General features: G+C 38.7%; 1 protein-coding gene across 2 annotated transcripts in view; it reads right to left on the bottom strand.

Moving 5' to 3' along the window:
• ATP8A2 (ATPase phospholipid transporting 8A2) overlaps positions 1-19726 on the bottom strand; it is a 270602-nt gene that overhangs the window by 199899 nt on the left and 50977 nt on the right. For both annotated transcript variants that reach the window (XM_057366714.1, XM_057366713.1), the window contains one exon: positions 14309-14373. In XM_057366714.1, the coding sequence (XP_057222697.1) occupies positions 14309-14373 (65 nt within the window). The remainder of the gene's footprint in view (positions 1-14308; positions 14374-19726) is intronic.

Raw genomic sequence — 19726 nt, 5'->3', positions numbered from 1 at the left:
GGTATTTTCTCCTTATATTAAATCACAGGATATTTGGGGTCAGATGGGACCTTAAATGTCATCCAGTTTAAACCCCACCCATAGACCAGGTCACACTGAGCTGCATCCAGTCTGCTTTGAAGACTTCCAGGGATGGGGCTTCCACAACTTCACTGCACAACCTATTTCAGTGCATTACCACCCTCACAGTAAGGATTTTTTTTCTTAACATGTAATCTAAACCTAGTCTCTTACAGTTTGAAGCCATTCCCCCTTGTCTTGTCACTATGCTCCTGTAAAAAGTCCCTCTCCAACTTTCTTGCAGTCTCCCTTCAGGTACAGGAAAGCAATTAGGTCACCACTAAACCTTTAGGTAGAATGCTTCGAAGATTCATATCTCTGCCACAAATACTGACTTTTTCATATATTTTTGTCTATCTGTATGGTCTTTTTAATAAACACAAAGTGTACATATATTATCATTACTGTACCCCCTTGGTTGATTTAAATAAAGTATAGTCATCCTGAGTCAACTGTTCCGAGACAAAAAACAGCCATCAATGCAACCAGGACTACACTAAAGGAGTTCTGTCACTGCTAACAAATAAGGAATCCATGTTTATTAATGTATAGAAGACTGAACACTAGTCACAACAAAATACTGATTGGATGACAGAACTCATCTCTCCTCCAGAAGAATAATACACATAGGGAACACATAATACTGAGTAGATTGATTTGTACAAAATAGGATTGCTTCAACCTGATTTTCTCATGACGCAGTTACCTTGCCAGCATAGACATACGTATGTTTCAGAAATAGTGTTCACTATGACAAAAGTATTCCATGTTTTCAAGTCACATTGTGATATGTGTAGTCGGGAAAAGAAAAAGTTTTGGTTTTACCTCTTCATGTAAGGTAACATCAATTTGTAAGACATCAAAACAAGGCTGGAAGGACAGAATTTCCTTCTCTAAAGCCTAATAAAATTTAAATAGGGCTAGGAAAAGCTCTAGCTTCAATTATTTGTACTCTTCCACTCTTAATTTCCTCTCCAAAATCCCCCTTTATAAAAAGCTCCCAACCACTATTAGCATCTGTGCAGTTAATAGTTCAGTTGAACGGTAGTGTAAGTAACAGAGGCCATACCGCTGACAGAGTTCATCACCAAAGTTATTCCCATACTTAAGTAAAAGGAAACTGCTTTGAGAATTAAGCCAAATAGCAAACTACAAACTCTAAGCTACTCGAGACAGAGCCACACATACAACAAGCCAACCTGTCATATTAGTCTTCCTTTCAAGTGCTTGTGTACAATCAAATGTGTTTCTCCAAGCAAAGCTTGGAAGTTCCAGAGCTGTTGATTAGCACAGGCAAGCTCTGTAATGAAACTGACTTTTAAGAAGAAGATGGCTTTTAACCCAAGTTGTTTGCTTAAATCCCTGGTTTTGATTTAGAAACAATACAGGTATTGAACAGAAATATGAGAGAACTTGCAGTTCTTGAAATACCCCTTCAGATTTTACTTTACCTTGACAGGATAAGAAGCATCAGAAGTCACTCACACTCCTTGAACTATGTATTTTTCCCTTTTACCCAGTGCTGACTAGGCAATAAAACAACACATGAAGGGGTTTCCAGAATGATCTGATAAAAGCTCTACTCCCATGACCTCACCTATTCACCCACAGCCTCTCAAAAGTGGAGAACGTGTACATTCATTGATTGTTTCCATCCAACTTTGACTCCTTAAAGCATTAGGTCAGGCTTCCTGCCCTTTGGTAGCTGCTCAGCGATAGGCAGGATGGAACAGTCTGACCTGGACACTTCATTGCTGGCCTTGGTCCCATCTGTGCCCTCCCAGGACTTTGAATGAAGAAGAGCCAGCAAGCAGACAGCAAGGCAGCACTCTCCTGCTTGAGCCTGCCCCTTTGGCAAGCAAGTGGAAAGAAGGCACTCAAGCCTGACCACACTTCTGTTTAAGACAAAACAGAGTCCAAATTGCCCCACAAGGGCAGATGAAGGATATGGAACACCCTGAACAAGGAAAACACTATATATGCCCTGAAGGAGAAAGGCCTGGACCCTCCCACACCTGGGAAACACAGACTATCAGAGGAAGAAGTAGAGACTGAAAAGCTGGAACTGCATGGATATTCCCTCATGTGCCAAAACCAAGAGCCCTATACCTCTGCATCCAAGCAGAGTACAGAAGCAGGACTAAAAGTGCTAACACTGGACCACAGTTTTTTAAACACAATTTACAGTGCTTAAATATAGGCACACATCAAGAAGAGGAAAAACACTATTGGGTTACACAATCAAGATGCTAGGAAACATTCCTGCGGATCATGGAGATCTTGACTATTTGAACACCTCTAGTTCTGTAGGATCAAATAATTCTCATTCAATAAGTGAAGGAAAGTAACAGAAGAGCTATCCAAAACACAAGCACTGGCACTGCACATAAATTAAGAAAACTGAAGAGTTGAGTTTTATGCTATCAGAATACTGGAAATCCAGGTAGCTTTATATTTGTTCAGCTGATACAAGACCCACAACCAAACTATCCGCAAAGCATTAGATCACGAAATGAGAAAAGCATGTCAAAACTATCCAAATGGTTTTATGCAAACCAGACTGTTGAATCTTCTAATTAGTTTTGCTCAAATAAAATTTCTCCATGATGTAAGCTCTTCTGTTGCATTTTGATTACAAAATTAGTACTACATACCAATAAAATCAGGTAAATTTCTTAAGATTGCCTAGCTTTAACACCTTTGCCAATGAAAGTATGAAGATCAGATTTTGTAATAGAATTCTACGAAGATAAATTAAATAAATAAATAAATAATACTTACCTTCAGAACACCAAAAGAAATGCAATCCTGTCTTGCAATTTGAGCACAGCAGATTACAGTGACAAAAGGACAAAAATTGCTGCCCAGAAAGGCTGTGGAAACCCCAACCCCCAACATCTTCAATAAAGGCCAGGTTGGATGGGGCCCTGAGCAATCTGATCTAAGGAATAGAACCCCTGCCCATGGCAGAAGGGGTTGAAACTAGATCTTTAAGGTCCATTCCAACTCACACTATTCTACAATTCTAAGAAAAATAAAAAGGTCTGAAAAAACAAATTAGAGCAATTAATTTCAATTTAACTGGCAGCAGATGTGCAAGCAATGACAAACCAGATATGGCACAGATCCGAATCCCTTCTCCTGCCCTCAGTTCCACCCTTGAAACGGGACACAGGGCAGGCAGCTCCAGAGCCCATTCCTCACCACACAGCACATGAAGAGTCAGCAGTAGGATGCAGCCTCTCCTCACTTTGTCCAGTCTCTGGAGAAGGGGGGCCTGGCTGTACAGACCAGCTCACCACAGGCAGTCCAGAAACTGCTGTACAACTGTCACTTTTTATACCGAATTTTACTTTAATTCTAAGTTTTTATGCCTGTCTTATAAAAAAGGTTTGCTACTACACCACAACTTCAGCTACTCAGAAGAGACTAGGTTTAATGATCAAACTCAATGGCTGGAGGTTCCTAAAGAGCCTGAAGCCTATCCAGAGAGTTTTAAAAACTTAAACGATAACATGAAAACATGATAAAACATAAAAAGCTAAGGGTTTATAAGAGATGGTACAGGGCATCAAGTTCTTTCTGAATATCAGCTAGTAGCCTGAGATTATTTCATGCTACTTGTCTCCCTTAAATAACGTTACCTTCTCAGCACTGGCTATATATATCCTTAGGGAAAGGAAATGTGCCTGAACAAGCATACATGTCCTGACAGCAGCTTCAGAGAGGCATTGTCCGGTCATGGCCTGGCCTTGCATCAGCCGTAGGTAGCAGTGGGAAAGGATACAAGCAGGAATACTGGCCTCCTTGAAGATCAAAGGAAGCCAAACCCTCCACTCAGCTGTTCCCTAGTTATTTTGTTCATTAAAGATTATTTGGAAAAAAAAATACTAAAGTCTTCAGTATTCCAAGGACTTCCAAGTTGCATGGGAATAGAAAAACAGCCTTTGCTAAACACAGTCCTATTTCAATACTATGTAAGGTGACACTAGAAGCCCATTTGTCCTTGCCATCACATCATATTTAAGAGAGTTTCTTCACCAGCCATACTTCAGCCAGCTCTAAAATTCCAGACACACTGCTGTTTTGAAAGATTACATGTGTACATTTGACAGTTTAGTGTCTTCATACTTCCTAAGTTGCACAAGTGACAACAATCCCAGGCAGGGTGTGTGAGAGGAATGGAGGTGAGACACATTTGCTTGGTTCTGTTCCATCCAAGGACCATTTTGTAAGAGCTGTCCTGATGCCGAATACTAAGGATAGCTTTGAAATAACTTCATGCAACTATTTTAATCATCTTGAAGTTACAATATTGGTAATAATCTATAGGAGAGCTCTCAAACAAATAATTACTCATTGAAACAAAATATTATATAATCTTAAGATCATGGAACAACTGGTTTCAGCAATTTAATACTTTAGATATAAAACAAAATCCACAAAAGCCTTCTTCCAGCCAAGTTAACAAATGCTTTACTTGGGGCAATGAATTCTAACAAAAATTAGAAATACCAAAAATAAGCAGGTTTTCAGACTGTATGCAAGACTCCTGAAACTGAGATGCTGAGCCTCCATTTATCCCAGCCTCTCAAGTCTCCAGATAGTGCATTCCTCCCAAAGCTTATTCCATTAGGTGACAAGATAATCAACAATATGACAATATGACAATATGTAATGACAATATGTTCACCTATTAAAAAAATTCTGTGCAAATGCACTATTTCAAAAGATGGCACCATAAAGATTTTCAGAGCTCCAATGCCATTGCAGAGAGACCCACAGTAAAAGTAACAATTTCACAACTCCAAGACTGAAATAGTCATTCTTACATCATACAGGCTGCCTTTCTGACTACATGAACTGAAATCATACCACACGACAACTAGGGATTTAGCCACAATGACTTTGAACATTGAAATTAGTTAGGGCAGAACACCTTTTTTTTTTTTTTTGGAAGACACTAGCAGAGTTGAAAAACAGAGGGTGTATCTTTAAATAAAATGTAGCAGGAACTATCTCGGGCTTAGCCAGTGGTTCTCTTTGTTACAAATACATCTGTCCTTTGCTGCTTGGAGCTTCCTTGAGGCCCTAGTTAACCTTTGCTCATAAAGCATGATACATACCAAAAATGCTTAGTGGAAAAGAATATTATAACCAGCCAACTACACATGAGAGCCCAAACTCAAGACTACTGAAACTGCATTTATGAGGCAGCAGACATGGTCTTAAAACCACACTAGCCATTTTAGCAGCAGAATGTATTCAGTGTCTTATGAGAAAGAATGCAAAAAAAAATGTTTCTTCTTCCTATTTTAGTCCATGTTATTTAGTTTATTTAGCCCTTAAAATATGCAGTTTACTGAAGTTCATACTAACACCCGGTTTCTGTTAAGCACACATATGTAACAAACTGCCCTGCATTTAAAAAAAAAAACCAAAACAAAAACATTAGAACAACAACTATGATAGCAATAACGACAGTGTCTAAATTAAAAGCCAAAACCCAAGGAAGGAGCCAGGCAATTTTTAGTAGATGCTTCTGTGATGAAAAATAGAGGCACTCCAGGATTTTATGTTGACTGAGCAGACAATGCACAGCAGTTAGATCAGTGGACATGCAAGGTAACAAATTCCCAATGCAGAGATTAAGGCAGTCTAAGTAGAAGTGTTTTGTTTCTTACAAAATTTAGAGAAGTGGAGAAGTGCTAGATGCATGCTTGGTCCTACATGACTACCGTTACTGTGAATAATATTTTGTTTGAGCATTTCCTCTGGGTGAGTACCACAAAGTTACACTGAAGATCTATGTTGCTCTTAGGAGGTAACTCTACTACACTCCTGTACAACATCATCAGCAACAACTTTTCATTGCCTTCAGCACAGCACCTTAACTCCCAGTACACTGACAAATAGCAACAATTCCTTCTTGGCAAACAAACTTTATAACACCATCTGCCAGAATTATCCCTCTGATTTGCAGATTTCCTTACTGAAGGTTCATGTGGCTCCTGGGTGCTGGACAAGCATCCATCAAATTATTTGTCACAAGGTCTACTTTATTTGTAAACTCAAGTAGAGAAATAATTCCTATTTCTTACAAGGTTTCACATAGTTCCCACATACAAAAACTCCAACCAAATGAACTAAACAACCATCTATTGCCTCCTCACCCTTCAAAACCATCACATTGGATTTCTCAGCTGTCCTTCCTTGAATTCTCAAAAATACTCTGTCTACCTACAAGTTCCAATAAAATAACTAATGCCAGGTAATGAACCACAGAGGAAAGTGAATCTTCTTCCAGCTACTCTATACTTTGCCAGACTCCCAAAAATAACTTATTTTATCCCTTCCTCTAATAAGCGACTTGGTTATTTCTTGCAGATTTAAAAGCAACAAAACATAAAAAGCAACATGCATTTGTTGGCAATTGCCACTGCTAGGAATGACTGCATGGCATAATGCATCTAGAGGCCATAGTGCAGTCTGTATGTAGATGCTGGTTTTGTTTGACTCAAAATTCTCTATGATGAATAATAAACCAGGGCTGTACAACACCATTTCAGATAAGCATTATTTAGGATTCATCTCAACATGAACACTGACCAAGTTTTAATTTGGCTGATCCTAGTCCTTACAATTTACATGTTCTATTCCCACATACAGTTGGCGCAAACTGATGACATTTCCTGGACATCCACAGTTAGCTCAAGAAGCAAGAGTTACCTCTGCTGCTGCACTGCTCAAGTCTCAGTGCTTCTAGATCTAGAAAGAACTGGAAACAAATCTTACCGATGTGGCATTAGCTGTTGCCCAGCAAAGACACTGGTATCCACTCAGCTGAGAAGCCGGACACAACACGTGATTTGCTTTCATGACAGCTTCCTCCATTTTTACTTTTTTTTTTTTTTTTAAAGACAAGAACACAAAAAAGCCCTAGGCAAGCTTCTCTTTTCTAGTCAAACAAACACCATTCCCTGAAGTGAACACTAACTTTTCAAAGAAGTCTTTTTCCCTGAGTTTTAAAAACATACTTAGTTTCCTATCAGTTTACCCTACACATCTGAAGTTTTTATTAAAGTTTATCTAATAAATATGATACCCATTCCAATTACTAAAAATAATTTTAATAAGAAAACTCCACAAAATCATTAAGATTATGTTTCTTTTTCAAAATTAAACCACCAGAGTAATTTCCCTAAAGATTTAGGTATACAATAGATTTATTTTATTAATATTTACTAAACCTATTAACTCTGTCTACTGAACTGTAGATTTTGTCTGTCAAGCCCTAGATAGAACCAGAAATCCCTTGAGAAACTGATAGTATTAAATCTTCTATAGACAGACCAATTAAGCTTTAATAACTTGAAAAGAAAGTACAAGTTTTCAAAAAGTCACCCAGTGAAGTTGTGAGCCCACCTCCCTTTCCTTACGTTATTTACAGGTAAGTTGTGAAATTTTAATTCTATAATCCTCACAAATATTACAGTACCAACCTAGATCTTACAAAGCCCCTTAACTATTAATTGGCTCTATTCATCCACATTTTCCCTGAGTTCTTCCAAATCCTGTATCCAGAAGCACATGCTCTGCTGATCTTCCCCGCCCCCCCCCCCCACCCCCCCCACCCCTCCCGCACCCTGAGAACATGGAATTCTTGAAGCCAGACAACTTTGGTCACTGTAACCCGTATAAATGGTCCCCAATTATACTGCAGAATCAGATACCTTGTCTTTCTACAAACAGCTGTATCTTATTTTTTCATTGAATTCATACAAGAACCTGAATTCAGAACAGATACCAAGTTCCTCAATCTTTTAAATCAGAGGAAAGCTTCACTGTGGCTAGTCTGAAAATCCAAGGTACACGACAAGCACACATATATACCACAACAGCGCAGCATGACAGAAGCTTCAGGAGGAGACCTAAATCACCTCAACTCATTCACACTCATTGCCAAAGCTCTCAAAAAACCATTATATTCTAATACTTCAGAACTGTGATTTTTAGGCCCAGTTAAAACATGGGTTTTGATAATTTAGGATTTAGGAACTAGCTGAAAACTCAAGGTATCCAAATCAGTCTCGTCTCTAAGATAGTCTTGACACATTTTTCAATTAAAAAAAGCTTACAACATTGCGACAAAGTTATATAAAAACCCTAGAGACTTTCCTAAGATTCCTCTGATTGATTCTATTCTATGCAGAATGCTAAAAAGGAGAGGGAACACACGCTTAGTCAGGTATTATATTCATACAGCTGGAGAACTGCTTAATTCTAGTTTCTGACAGACCAATCAACCCAGACAAATTCTGTGGGACATTTTCTAGCTTCAACCAGATGTAAAACTTCTCTTTTTTTTACCTTAATTCCCCTGTGAAAGAAACTTATTCCTTTATGTGTCTGATGAGAAGGCTTGGAGCAATCAAGCTTCAATTGCAGGAATGATTCTAACTATTAAGAAAAATGAAATCTTAAAAAAATGGTTTAACTAAGTAGCACTAGGTCAGTATTATGGGAATCACAAAAGTAAGACCACAGACACCTCTCTCTTTTCTTAATACATGATCAAGATATACCCTGTCACCCTGAAGCAGTTAGTTCTCCACTGTCTTCATTAAGTTAACACTGTAGATGAATAAAGCTCATTGCTTTAGGCTGGCTTCACACCAAGAAAGGAAGACTGCTTATTCTTAAAACTCCCAGAAAAAAATTGCATGTGAGGAACCCCTCCAATGAAAGCAAAACATTAGATATGAAAGTATCCTGAAGAAGAAAGGATTATTTAGTTCTTATCCTTCAGTAGAAAAGACAAATCTGAATTCTTTCTACAGATGTGCAGTATTAGCCATGTCACTCAAGAGGATCAGTATCCATAATTCATCTATACATCCAAAACCAGTTTTGCCTTATTCCCTAAAAACACACCATCATGCTTTGATATCAGAAAAAAATGCATTGCATGGGTAGCTTCTCATTTTAAAATATCCATTTAACACTTGATTATGCATCCTTATGTTATGGTCTCTCATGCTTAATAGAAATAAGCACATCACTACACTTCAAAGCACACAGATACTTCCCTCACCATCCAGCTGAAGCCATGCTTCTCTTGTTACCTACACAACAGAAAATAGAAATGGATAATACTCCGTGGTCATCTATTGATATAAGCCTTCACAAATGTGAACATCATTATCAATTTTAAGAGAAATAGTGTTTGCTCCCAGTCATTTTCCGCTTAGATATGAGAATTTAGGAGACAACAAATTTTAGACAGAATTCAGGGAACACACACTCTTCCTTTCCATTTTAATATAATATGATCTATTGTGTCCTATATCACAGATAAGGCATCAGTCCCCATCTGCTAAATACCAGCTGCCTAATATCGGCTCTTGTCAAAAAAATAACCACTATTATAACTTAAAATATTATAAGGAAAGTAACTTTTAAATAGTTTGTTTGGGTTTTTTTAAAAGCCTTCCCCAGCCTCCCCACCCCACAATTTCCAGCTACAGAAAGAAGAGTTATTTAGTAACCTTGTCTTAGGACTCCTAAGGGTCCTTGCATTCCTTCAGGTCCAAGTACCCCCACTTCATCCAAACCAACTTTCACAGTGCCAGAAAACACTAACAGAAAAAAACAGACCCACAGATAAGGTATAACAGTCATTAATGAATTCTGAACAGTGAAAGCAGGATGAAACAAAAATACCAGCCCAACTCATTCGCCACTCACAGCTCAAACCTATTAGTATTACTTCCTGAAAAAACGGTAATCTAACACTTAAGTTACACAGTCCTGTGTGTACTTAAACCTACAGGTCTAGGTAACACCTATATTCTTTCATTTATAGTTCTATACAGTACACACAAATCAAAGCGGCTTTTCACACGAAGAGCTGTATATTTTCCACATGCATACAATCAACTTTCTACGCAAATACCTGGAGTTATGAAAGATCCTATTTGTTCCTCAAAAACAAACAAAAAACCCACTAAATCCCTTCTACCTAATGTTTTTGAAGACTTATCTGATTACTGGACTCCATTCCTTATGTAACTACTTATTAGCTTGATGTCTGTTTCTAGATTAAGAAAAACAGAAACTTGAGCAATAGTAAAAGCTTTGTACAATAGAGAAATGTATTCTTTCCCTAGTTTTCCTAATTAGCTTCCTTTGCAAATCCCCAGTGGCAGACAGAAGAGCTGATAACAATTCCAGGCTGAGTGGTAACTGGAGTAAGTTACCAGCCACAAGACACCAGAGAACTGCTGCAGATGCCCCTCTGAAGGGGAACGGATGCTTGGCTCAAACTGAGCTTGCTCACATGGATCAGTTTTGCAGAATATTAACTTTGTCTGAATGCATGTGGGCAGATGATAGCAGGGCAGATAAAAGCCTCAGCATCCTCTCTAGTGCAACAAGATGTAACCTTCAAAGTACCTACATGGTATCAGCAGCACAGGCCTTGCTCTTGCCTTCCCAGCAGTATCTGCACACCTTATTACCTTGTAGTGCAACTGAAGCAAACATGAAACCAATGCTCTGGAGCATTTGGAGTGTTAGGTAACGTCAGGTTTAGTCTGAAAAGTTGACAATACCTTTAGGCCCATTCTTTGGGAGTAATCAGTGTGAGATCACCAACAAGGCACAGACATCCTTTCTTCTAAAAGAAAATCAGGATCCCAAAAGCAATACTTTCAAAGTTTCTCAGAGCTTCACAGGCACTCTCTCCTGTAATTGTCCTCAAGAGTTTGAAACACAGATTTACATAAAAAAACTCACATGGTGTGTATGCTGAAGAAATTCTGCGGGAGAAAGTCATACCTTACTGTGGAAGCCATAATGCTATGCAAATCAGGACGGAAGTCCTGAGAAGTCATATACAGAGGACACTACTGGCACTAGATTCTTTGCTCAAAGGAAAACGTGCTAAAAAACAATTTATTGTTTCTGCTCTTGTTTTCTTCCATTTCACAGCCTGAGTTCTCAATGATTATTAGAAAACGCTTTAGATAACAACCCAACAAAACCTGCTATTTCTAGCATGTGGCTAAGTCCAGTGACCAGGTCAAAGCTTTACTTCTTATGAGATCCATGATTCCCAGATAAGATCAGATTTTCAGATGTATCAGTATTTAAATACAATGAATAATGACGGCTGTTAAAAATCTCCTTAATTTTTCTTTCGCTCTTAAAAAGTGTGGGAATTAAATGTGCCCATTAAGAATGAGGATCATGAAAATAATTGCATAAATCTAATATCCTCAAGATTAACAGACCTTCCTTATAGAACCTTCATAAAAATACTACCCTATAGAATAGCTAAAATAAACCAACCACAAAATAACCAAGTTTTCCAAGTCCTCACTCTTCACTGCTGGAAGATAAAATGTAACTGTATATCAAGCTTCCCTGCAGATACTATTTGGGAAGCCTAGAAACTGACTACAGATAACAAATCCCACTATGAAGTGATGTTTGTTTTTTAAGAATACTAGAAAATACCATGGTGGCACAAACAGGTACATCCCAACAGTGAAGCAGGCAAAAGGTATACGTGAGCTAGTGGAAAAAGGAAGGCCAGCTTCTGCTTACATTTTTTAGTCATATTTTATCATCAGACACCAGCATTGAGGCTTTTTACACAGGATCTTTGTATAACCCAGGACTGCCACTGCTGGCACATGACTTCTGTAGAACACACTCATTGTGTAGCTCCATTTACATCAACAGGATTACTTTACAGTAAAATACTACTCATGGGTTCAGAACTGGGTCCCTCCAATGCTGCCCTTCCACTACTGTTAAATACAGCCCCATGTGATAAGCAACTGATAGTTTCCAGCTCTTCTCCCTACAGGACTGACAGGGAGGAATACCCCCAACATTCTTTGGCTGTAATATTGCCTCTCCCATCTGAGGTTTTCCAGCCAGGGGCTCTCTGGTTATCCAATTTCCCTTCTACAGGAACCCTTCTCACTACTCCCACAACTCAAAATTCCACAAGATGCCAATGAAAGAAATTTTTCCAGGTTAAGTGCTGCACAATAAGACTTTATGGTGTTCTAATTTAATTAAACAGAAACTGAGTCCAAGAATTACATTCAATTACATTCACTGCATGCTCAAAATATTCTCATTTCAAAAAGCTTTATTAGGAAAAGGAAAAGCAAATAAGTATATGTATGCATGTGGTAAAATTTGTCAAAGATAGACATTTGCAGATTATTATGCTAAAGTTCAAGAATTCAGCTGAATCAAGCTAGGGATTAGTCTTTTCTACACCAAAGAGTTCCCTGAAGAGAACAGAAATTATTGATTTTTCCCCTGAAGTGCATGATAGGAAAAAAATTCTCTCTCAAAACCAAGCTAAGCCAGTTGTTCGATCACATCTCACCTGCTGCTGCATGCCAAGGAGCAGAAATGGGAGGGAAAAGTCACACCGGGACTGCACAAAGGGGTAAGTGTATCAATATTTAAAAGCTCTAAGCTCAACTTGGATCTTGTAAAAACTCATTTTTAGTATTAATAGATTTCAAAGGTGGAATATATTAAATATAATGCTACAGAATTTCAGCATGAAACCCTTCACCTTTAGGCTCAGCTCAACAGAAGTCAAAATTTTTGTTAGAGGTGCAACAAAAAATTATTACTATGGAGATCTCATGCTGAAAAACTGACAATAAGTACTTAAAGATACCTTAGAATAAAAGAACTGGCAGCAATTATTAACAAAGCATATGTTTTATATTCAAACATATAAAACTCAATTCTACATTAAAACTGGCAGTAAGTACTTTGGAAAAACAAACATAGGTTTACTTTAGATTGAAAGCAAGACTGATACAATACAAAGCATTTTTGATGTTCAGAAGCTTACAGATTTGTACTCTGGTTTTAGAAAAGCATAGGTTTTCCGAGCTAAAGCATCACAGTCACCTTCAATATTCATGAGAGCAGGACTATCTCCCTCAGCCTCCTGGCTGTGATTCTTTGAATGCAGCCCAGGATGTATTTGGCTTTCTGGGCCATGAGTACACATTGTTCAGTCATATGGAGCTTTTAGTCCAAACATCCCTAAATCTTTTTGCTCACGGCTGCTCTCAATCCATTCTCCTCCCAGCCTGGACTTATGCTTGAGACTGCCCCAACCCAGGTTCAGCACCTTGCATGTGACCTTGTTGAACTTTATGAAACTCAGAAGGGCCCACCTCTCAAGCCTGTCCACATCCCTCTGGATAGTATTCCTTCCCTCCAGTGTGTTGACTGCACCACACACCCTGATGTCACTGGCAAACATGCTGGGAGTAAAAGTTCATGTTCCGAAAGCTTCCACTAGTTTTTATGTTTACTAATAAATTTCCAATACTGTTTACAGCTGGATTCTGTAACCAAAGTTTTCTACACACAAATTTACTGGAATCAAATCAAGGCAACTGGAAAACAACACTTAATCAGTGATAATTTTGTCACAACAGTATGACACTTTTCCACCAGTTTCACATATAGCCAGTTACTCCTCTGATACTCCAAGATAAAGGCTTTGCATCTTCCATCCAGTTAAGCTGACAATTCTAAAAGCAAATGTCAGATGCTGCCTATTTCATCAGTCCTAGAAATATCTCTGATAGAAATCAGATATTGAAGTGATATCCAATACTCATATGGACATAGGAACACACAAAATGGAAAAATACCTTCTCGGAAAATTCATATAGAAATATATAATGTTTTTTAGGTAATTTTTGCATATACATGAGGAGCATGGCAACCATTTGCAGAAAATTTCTGATTTTTCATCTCAAAAATCACTGTAACATACTGTTACAAAAATTACATAGACAAGCTCACAATGCCAGTTTGGTTAGAGATGTTCCATGCAATACTGAAGACAGCTTGTTTTTTGTTTTTCCTATCTTCAAACATGTCAATCCTACATCTATACATTAAAGCCTAACTATATTCCTGATGGCATGCTGCAGATTTTTCCAGTTTGCAGCAGAATCAAACCCATGGACCTAGGAAGTTGCTCATTCTGAGACTTCAGTTTGATGTGTACAGCTTGTGACTGAAGACCTCAGGAGTACACTTTACACAATATGTCTATGTTTTAGCACGAATTGTTTACCTTGCTACCCCGAAGGGTAAGCAAGAGAAATGCAGTGTGAAAGCTTGACATCCTGTTAGCAACACCTTCTTCTGTGAAGAATTACATCAGAATTTGCTTACTTACATCTAGCGAATCTTCATTGACCAGGATGAGAGACATACTCTGTGAAATGAGTCTGCAAGAGTACCCTGCAAGAGGGGAAAAAAAGACAATATAACACAAGTATATACTTTTTGGAAAACTATCTAAGGTTTAGCTCAACTTTAGGATAAGCACCTACAGGTCAAACGCCAATTTACTTTTTGAGCAGTTATTCCTGTCAGGCAGAATGCTGGAAATGTCTGTGTATAGGACACACTCCAATGTGACGGATTTATTAGGAACATGGGATGCATTCTATCTGCATTTTCAAATGCATCACTTGAGATATTTTAATTAAAGAAAGCACCTTGTGAACTAGTTGAAGTAAATATAGCCTATAGCCCTTCAACAATTTTTTTTTAAGTCTCTATGAAGGTAGGTTTGTCTTCAACATGCAACAGAAACAGATCTGAATGCACAAGTGCATCTATGCCATAGGCCTGGAAGTGCACACATGTATTCAGTTGTTGCTATACAGTTCCCTCAGCCCACAGAAAGCTTACATGAGCATATTTTACTCCTGAGTGTTCAATGTGGAAGGTTCTGAGCTTCATTAAGAAATCCAGAGCAGTGACACTCACAGAGTGCCTACCAACTCCTAGAGGCACCAGGTAACTGGACTAGATTATTCTTAGTGTGGGACTAGGACATGAAAGAACAAGAGCAAGTTACCATAGTCTGGAGCAGCACCCACAAGGCAGTTCTGTACATTTGCCAGGACACCAAAATTCAAAACAAAAACTATCAAGACTGAAAAAAAATCCTTTTATAAAATTTTAAGCATTTACAGAATAAACAGGCTAATTTTGCTTATATTAATGGCAAGAGACAAAGGCAAACTTAGGTCAGACTGACCCCATTTTACATGATCCTAAAAGCTCATGGAAGTTAATTTGGGATTGGCACAGTCATGCAAGCTCATAAAATAGCAGAGAATTAATTTATTTGAAGTACACACCTTTTATTGCTCATCTACATTACATGGGAAAAGGAAATACAATAGAATTATTTTTAATTTTGAATTAGTTTTTGTATAGAAATGAATTACAGCACGTTTAAGAAATTGCTGTCAAATAAAATGGGGTCTTGGGAAGTCTCTTACTTTTCTTAAATGGAGACTGGAGCTATTACAGGAGAAGACTACCATCCCAGTGAGGAAACACTGCAAGGCTGACGGATTCAAAAGCTGAACAGCACAACACTGTAAAAAGATGAAGTGCCTCTTTGCATATCTTACAACAGCGAGAGAAGAACTGAGGCATGAAACCATCTGTGGCATTCTTGGATCCTTAGAAAGGCCATACTGGGTCATCAATTGCGATGCAAATCATTTCCTCAGGCTACAGAGTTTTTATAATTGGACTAGTTTTGTAGGTATAATCCAGGGTTAACAAGTCTGCATGCATGACTTCTGTCAAGAAGTGACTTCCCTCTTCTTCCTTTGTGGAAGACATGCTTGGATCACAGCCAGCCACTATCAGGCAGCAGGTTTGATAACCTGCAGAAATTCAGTTTCTCCTCCATTTTAACAGCTGGGTGGACTATGCATATCAAGAGCAACCTTGCAAATACACATTAACAAGCCAAGGTTTAATTTCTGCTTCAGAGAACAATACTGAATGGCACTGAATGCATACCTGTCAGGAAAAGGATGAAATATAGTCTAATGACATGCAGCCCTCAACATGAAAGCTCTGCAGACAGCCTCTGATTCTGCCTGTGAACAAGTCTTAGGTGGTAGCATAGAACTGAGCAGCAAGCCTCCAATAGTTGTAGGCAAAACATTAACTTTTTTTCCCAAGTCAGTTTGCCATTTTTGAAAGTTAGTCCCAGACTGAAAGAAACTTCTTTATATTTATTGAGAAAAAGAGTATATTACAAATTTATATACTTCCCTCCATAACAGGGTTATTCTTTCCCTAGGCTAAAGCAGCAGTCTTGTGCAGTAGGCTGCTACAAATTCAGCATAACTAATTTAAAAGGATTTTCTAGTAGCATTTGATTAGAACAGCAGCTGCAATACTGAGCTGTAATTTCTAAACCACTGCTCACTGCATCACTTTACCTCTCACAAAATGAGCAACATGCCATTCTGCAAGTCAAGCTGGAAGGAAAAAAAATGCTGTGGAAAACAGTTGCTCTGCTGGGCATCTTGGAAATCATGGACTCAGGAGAACTTAACCTGCAATTGAGGCTAGTTTGCATCACACTAAACAGAAAATCAAGACTGGAATAGGAGAATGTAAGTCAAGCTTAAGGGTTTATAGGCGATCTATACATTATGGACAATTTCAGGACTAATATGATGTTAAAATCTAGCACTACTATAAAGCAAAGTATCTGGCAACTGTAAGAGTACAAGTAGCAATTTTAGATATTGGTAGTAATATTTTAAAGGTTTGTAGTAGTTCTGTAACAGTTATTGCTGGCAATACTAACATGGCAAGCAAAAACGCTCCCTAAGATAAGTATTTTTGTCAATGCTTCTTGAGCAATGATTAACTACTTGTTCAAAGCCAGGTATAAAATGCCAACCCACACCTGTAAGTTGATATCTAGCTCTTTAATTTCAAAGTCTGACTAAAAGTCCATGAAGCAGATGAATCAGGTACTTCTGGGACTTATTTCCCTGCAAGTGTCCTGGGAGAAAGATTGCTTGAACCAGAGTTCAAGATCATAGCCCACAGGCACATTCATACTGCACGCATACAGAATGCAGCATCTGAGGCAAGAATGATTATCCTCTGTGTTTAGAGGGGGCATAAATGCCCTGCTCAGACTTCAGGGGTACAGGCAAGAGTGCTGGCATGGCTTCATGAACTGAAATAAAGCACAGCTCACCAACACATGTTCCTATCTCTGAATTGGAAAGATGAGTCTGATGGATGGACTCATATCCTTCAGATGGATGGAGGAATCAGCTGGATGCCTGCACCCAGAGTTACAGTCAATGGTTCAACACTCAAATGAAAACCAGTAATGAGGACTGTCCCTGACACCAGTCCTGGGATTGATAATTCAGTTTCTTCACAGGGACAGATGGGGATCAAGCATACCCTCAGCAAGTCTTGAGAAAACACAAAGCTGAATGGTGCAGCAGATAACACTGGAGGGAAGTAATGCCACCCAGAGGGACTTTGATCTGCTTGAAGAGTAGGGCTGTGAGAACCTAATCAAGTTTCACAGGGCCCAATGCAAGGTCCTGCACCTGTGCTACAACCATTAATACGCATCAGCATGGACTGGGGGATGAACAGACTGAAAGAAGCCCTACTGGGAAGTACCTGGGGATACCAAGTGATGAAAAATTCAAGGTGACACTTCATCTGAAGTATTGTATCCAGCCCCAGGGCCTCCAGTGTAAGACAGAAATGAATCTGTTACAGTGAGTATGGAAAAGGGCCACAAAAGGAATCAGAGGGCTGGAGCCTCCCTCCTATGAAAACAGCCGGAGAGCTGGGATTGTTTAGGTAGGGGAAAAAATGGTTCTGGACAGACCTCTCAATATGTAAAAGGGACTTAAAACAAAGACTGAGAAAGACTTTTTTCCAGGGTCTGTAGAGGCAGGTCAAGGGCCAGTCATTTTGAATTGAAAAAGGGGAGTTTTAGACTGGACACAAGGAAGACATTTTTCATGATGAGGGTAGCAAGATTGAACAGGTTGCCCAGAGAAATTATGGCTGCTGCATCCCTGGAAGTATTCAAGGCCAGGCTGCATGGAGCTTTAAGCAACTTGATATATGAAAGAAATCCCTGTCATGGAGGGAGCAGGAGGATTAGACTGTGTCTTCTTGAAAAGATCCCTTCCAAACTCAAACCCAAACAATTTGTAAGGCAATGCTTGCAGCTATCAGTGCACACCCTAGGTAAGACCATCCAACTCAGCTGTAGGGACAGATGGATTGTTCAGGCAAGGACACACTCAAGTAAACACTATACTGCCATTCCCAGAAGACAAATCTGGTTTTAGGGAAGTTACTGGCTGGAAATTCAGCAGTTCTGGTATTCTGTGAGTATGCTGAGCACCAGGATGGTGGCAAATAGAGTCTGTCATGGGTGTTCTTGTCTCACCCATGGCAATGATGACCCAGAGCCTGCAGATTGTTTGAAGAAAACAATGAAGCTACAAGAACACAGTTAAGCCTTTTATAGTTGTTTGCAGGTCATGCTTAAAGATGCTTCTGAACCTGAAAGTCCCATTTTCAAGAGCTAGAGTTCAAATGATTGATCAGTATTAAAACTTATGGACACTCTGCCAATCTGCAGAACTATTGGCTGGTGCATGGCTGAGTGAAGGCATATAGCCACCCCACGAGAGGCCAACCATTCCTCTCCAGACAAGTCAGGAATGCAGTCCAGAGACAAAGGTAGACACAAATTCTGAAAACCAAAGAATCAAGAGGAAGCTGGAAGAACAAAGTAGTCCAGCTCCTTGACACAGCTGCCAAGAGCCAAAACACCCCTCGATACACATGTATATCCACACAGCAAGCAATAAGCATAACCTTCGAACAAAATGAGAAAGTGAAAAAACTTTTTACACCCCAGATAGCATATTCATACCTGAAACATATAGTGCACATGTGTATCGGGTTTAAAGTTAAAGGTTTATTATGATTTTATTGGATTACACACGAAAACTAGAAGAGTGCCACATGTTTATACTTTGAAGCCAACTTGGACACGAAGCTTATTAAGTTAGAGTATTACTACTGAACTGTACCTTAAACTAAGAGAGAATTTAGAAGTTTTAAGAGAGATACTTATTCTCCTCAAATTGCTACAACAATCTGGAGGGAAGCCTCCTTCACAGCCTTCAGAACAAGCTCATTTACTTGTGTTCAAGGTAGCTGCTGTCAGTTAATATACGCCAACTTATTTCAGGTGTTTACATCAAAATCTATAGCTACACTTTTTTAATTAGTCAAAAGATAATGTTTCCCTCCTCAAGCTGACTACTGCTTATAAAGAAAGCAAAATCTGCACAAAAGTGATTCAAACCAGATAACTAGCCTTTAAACCAATCATCTACTTAGGTCATCCCTTGTATTTCTATTATAACTGCATCAGTTCACCAAGTTATTTCACCTCTTGGTACCACTTTCAACATAAAAAGACACATGAAACTTGATCTGGTTTTGAGAAGTACACAAAAGTTCTAACCAGTCAAGCAGACTACAATTAGGAGATTTCCTTGAGTCAACCAAAACAAAAAAAAAAGTTTTAAAGAGCCTGAAACAAACTAGAACAAAAAAGAACAAATGCCCAAAACTTTGCTAAAAATAATCTAAGTTCAGTTACAGAGCATTTTTGGTAGAGAATCTTGAAGTCAGCATGAATTTGAGAAAGCAACCTATGCTGTAAAAGTTCCTCTAAACCTACACCTGTTCAACTAAACAG

Source organism: Malurus melanocephalus, unplaced genomic scaffold, assembly GCF_030028575.1.
Source record: "Malurus melanocephalus ecotype Western Australia unplaced genomic scaffold, MMel_1.1 scaffold_70, whole genome shotgun sequence".
NCBI lineage: Eukaryota > Metazoa > Chordata > Aves > Passeriformes > Maluridae > Malurus > Malurus melanocephalus.
The sequence above is the reverse complement of the archived record's forward strand: the minus strand, read 5'-3'. Positions and strand labels throughout refer to the sequence as shown.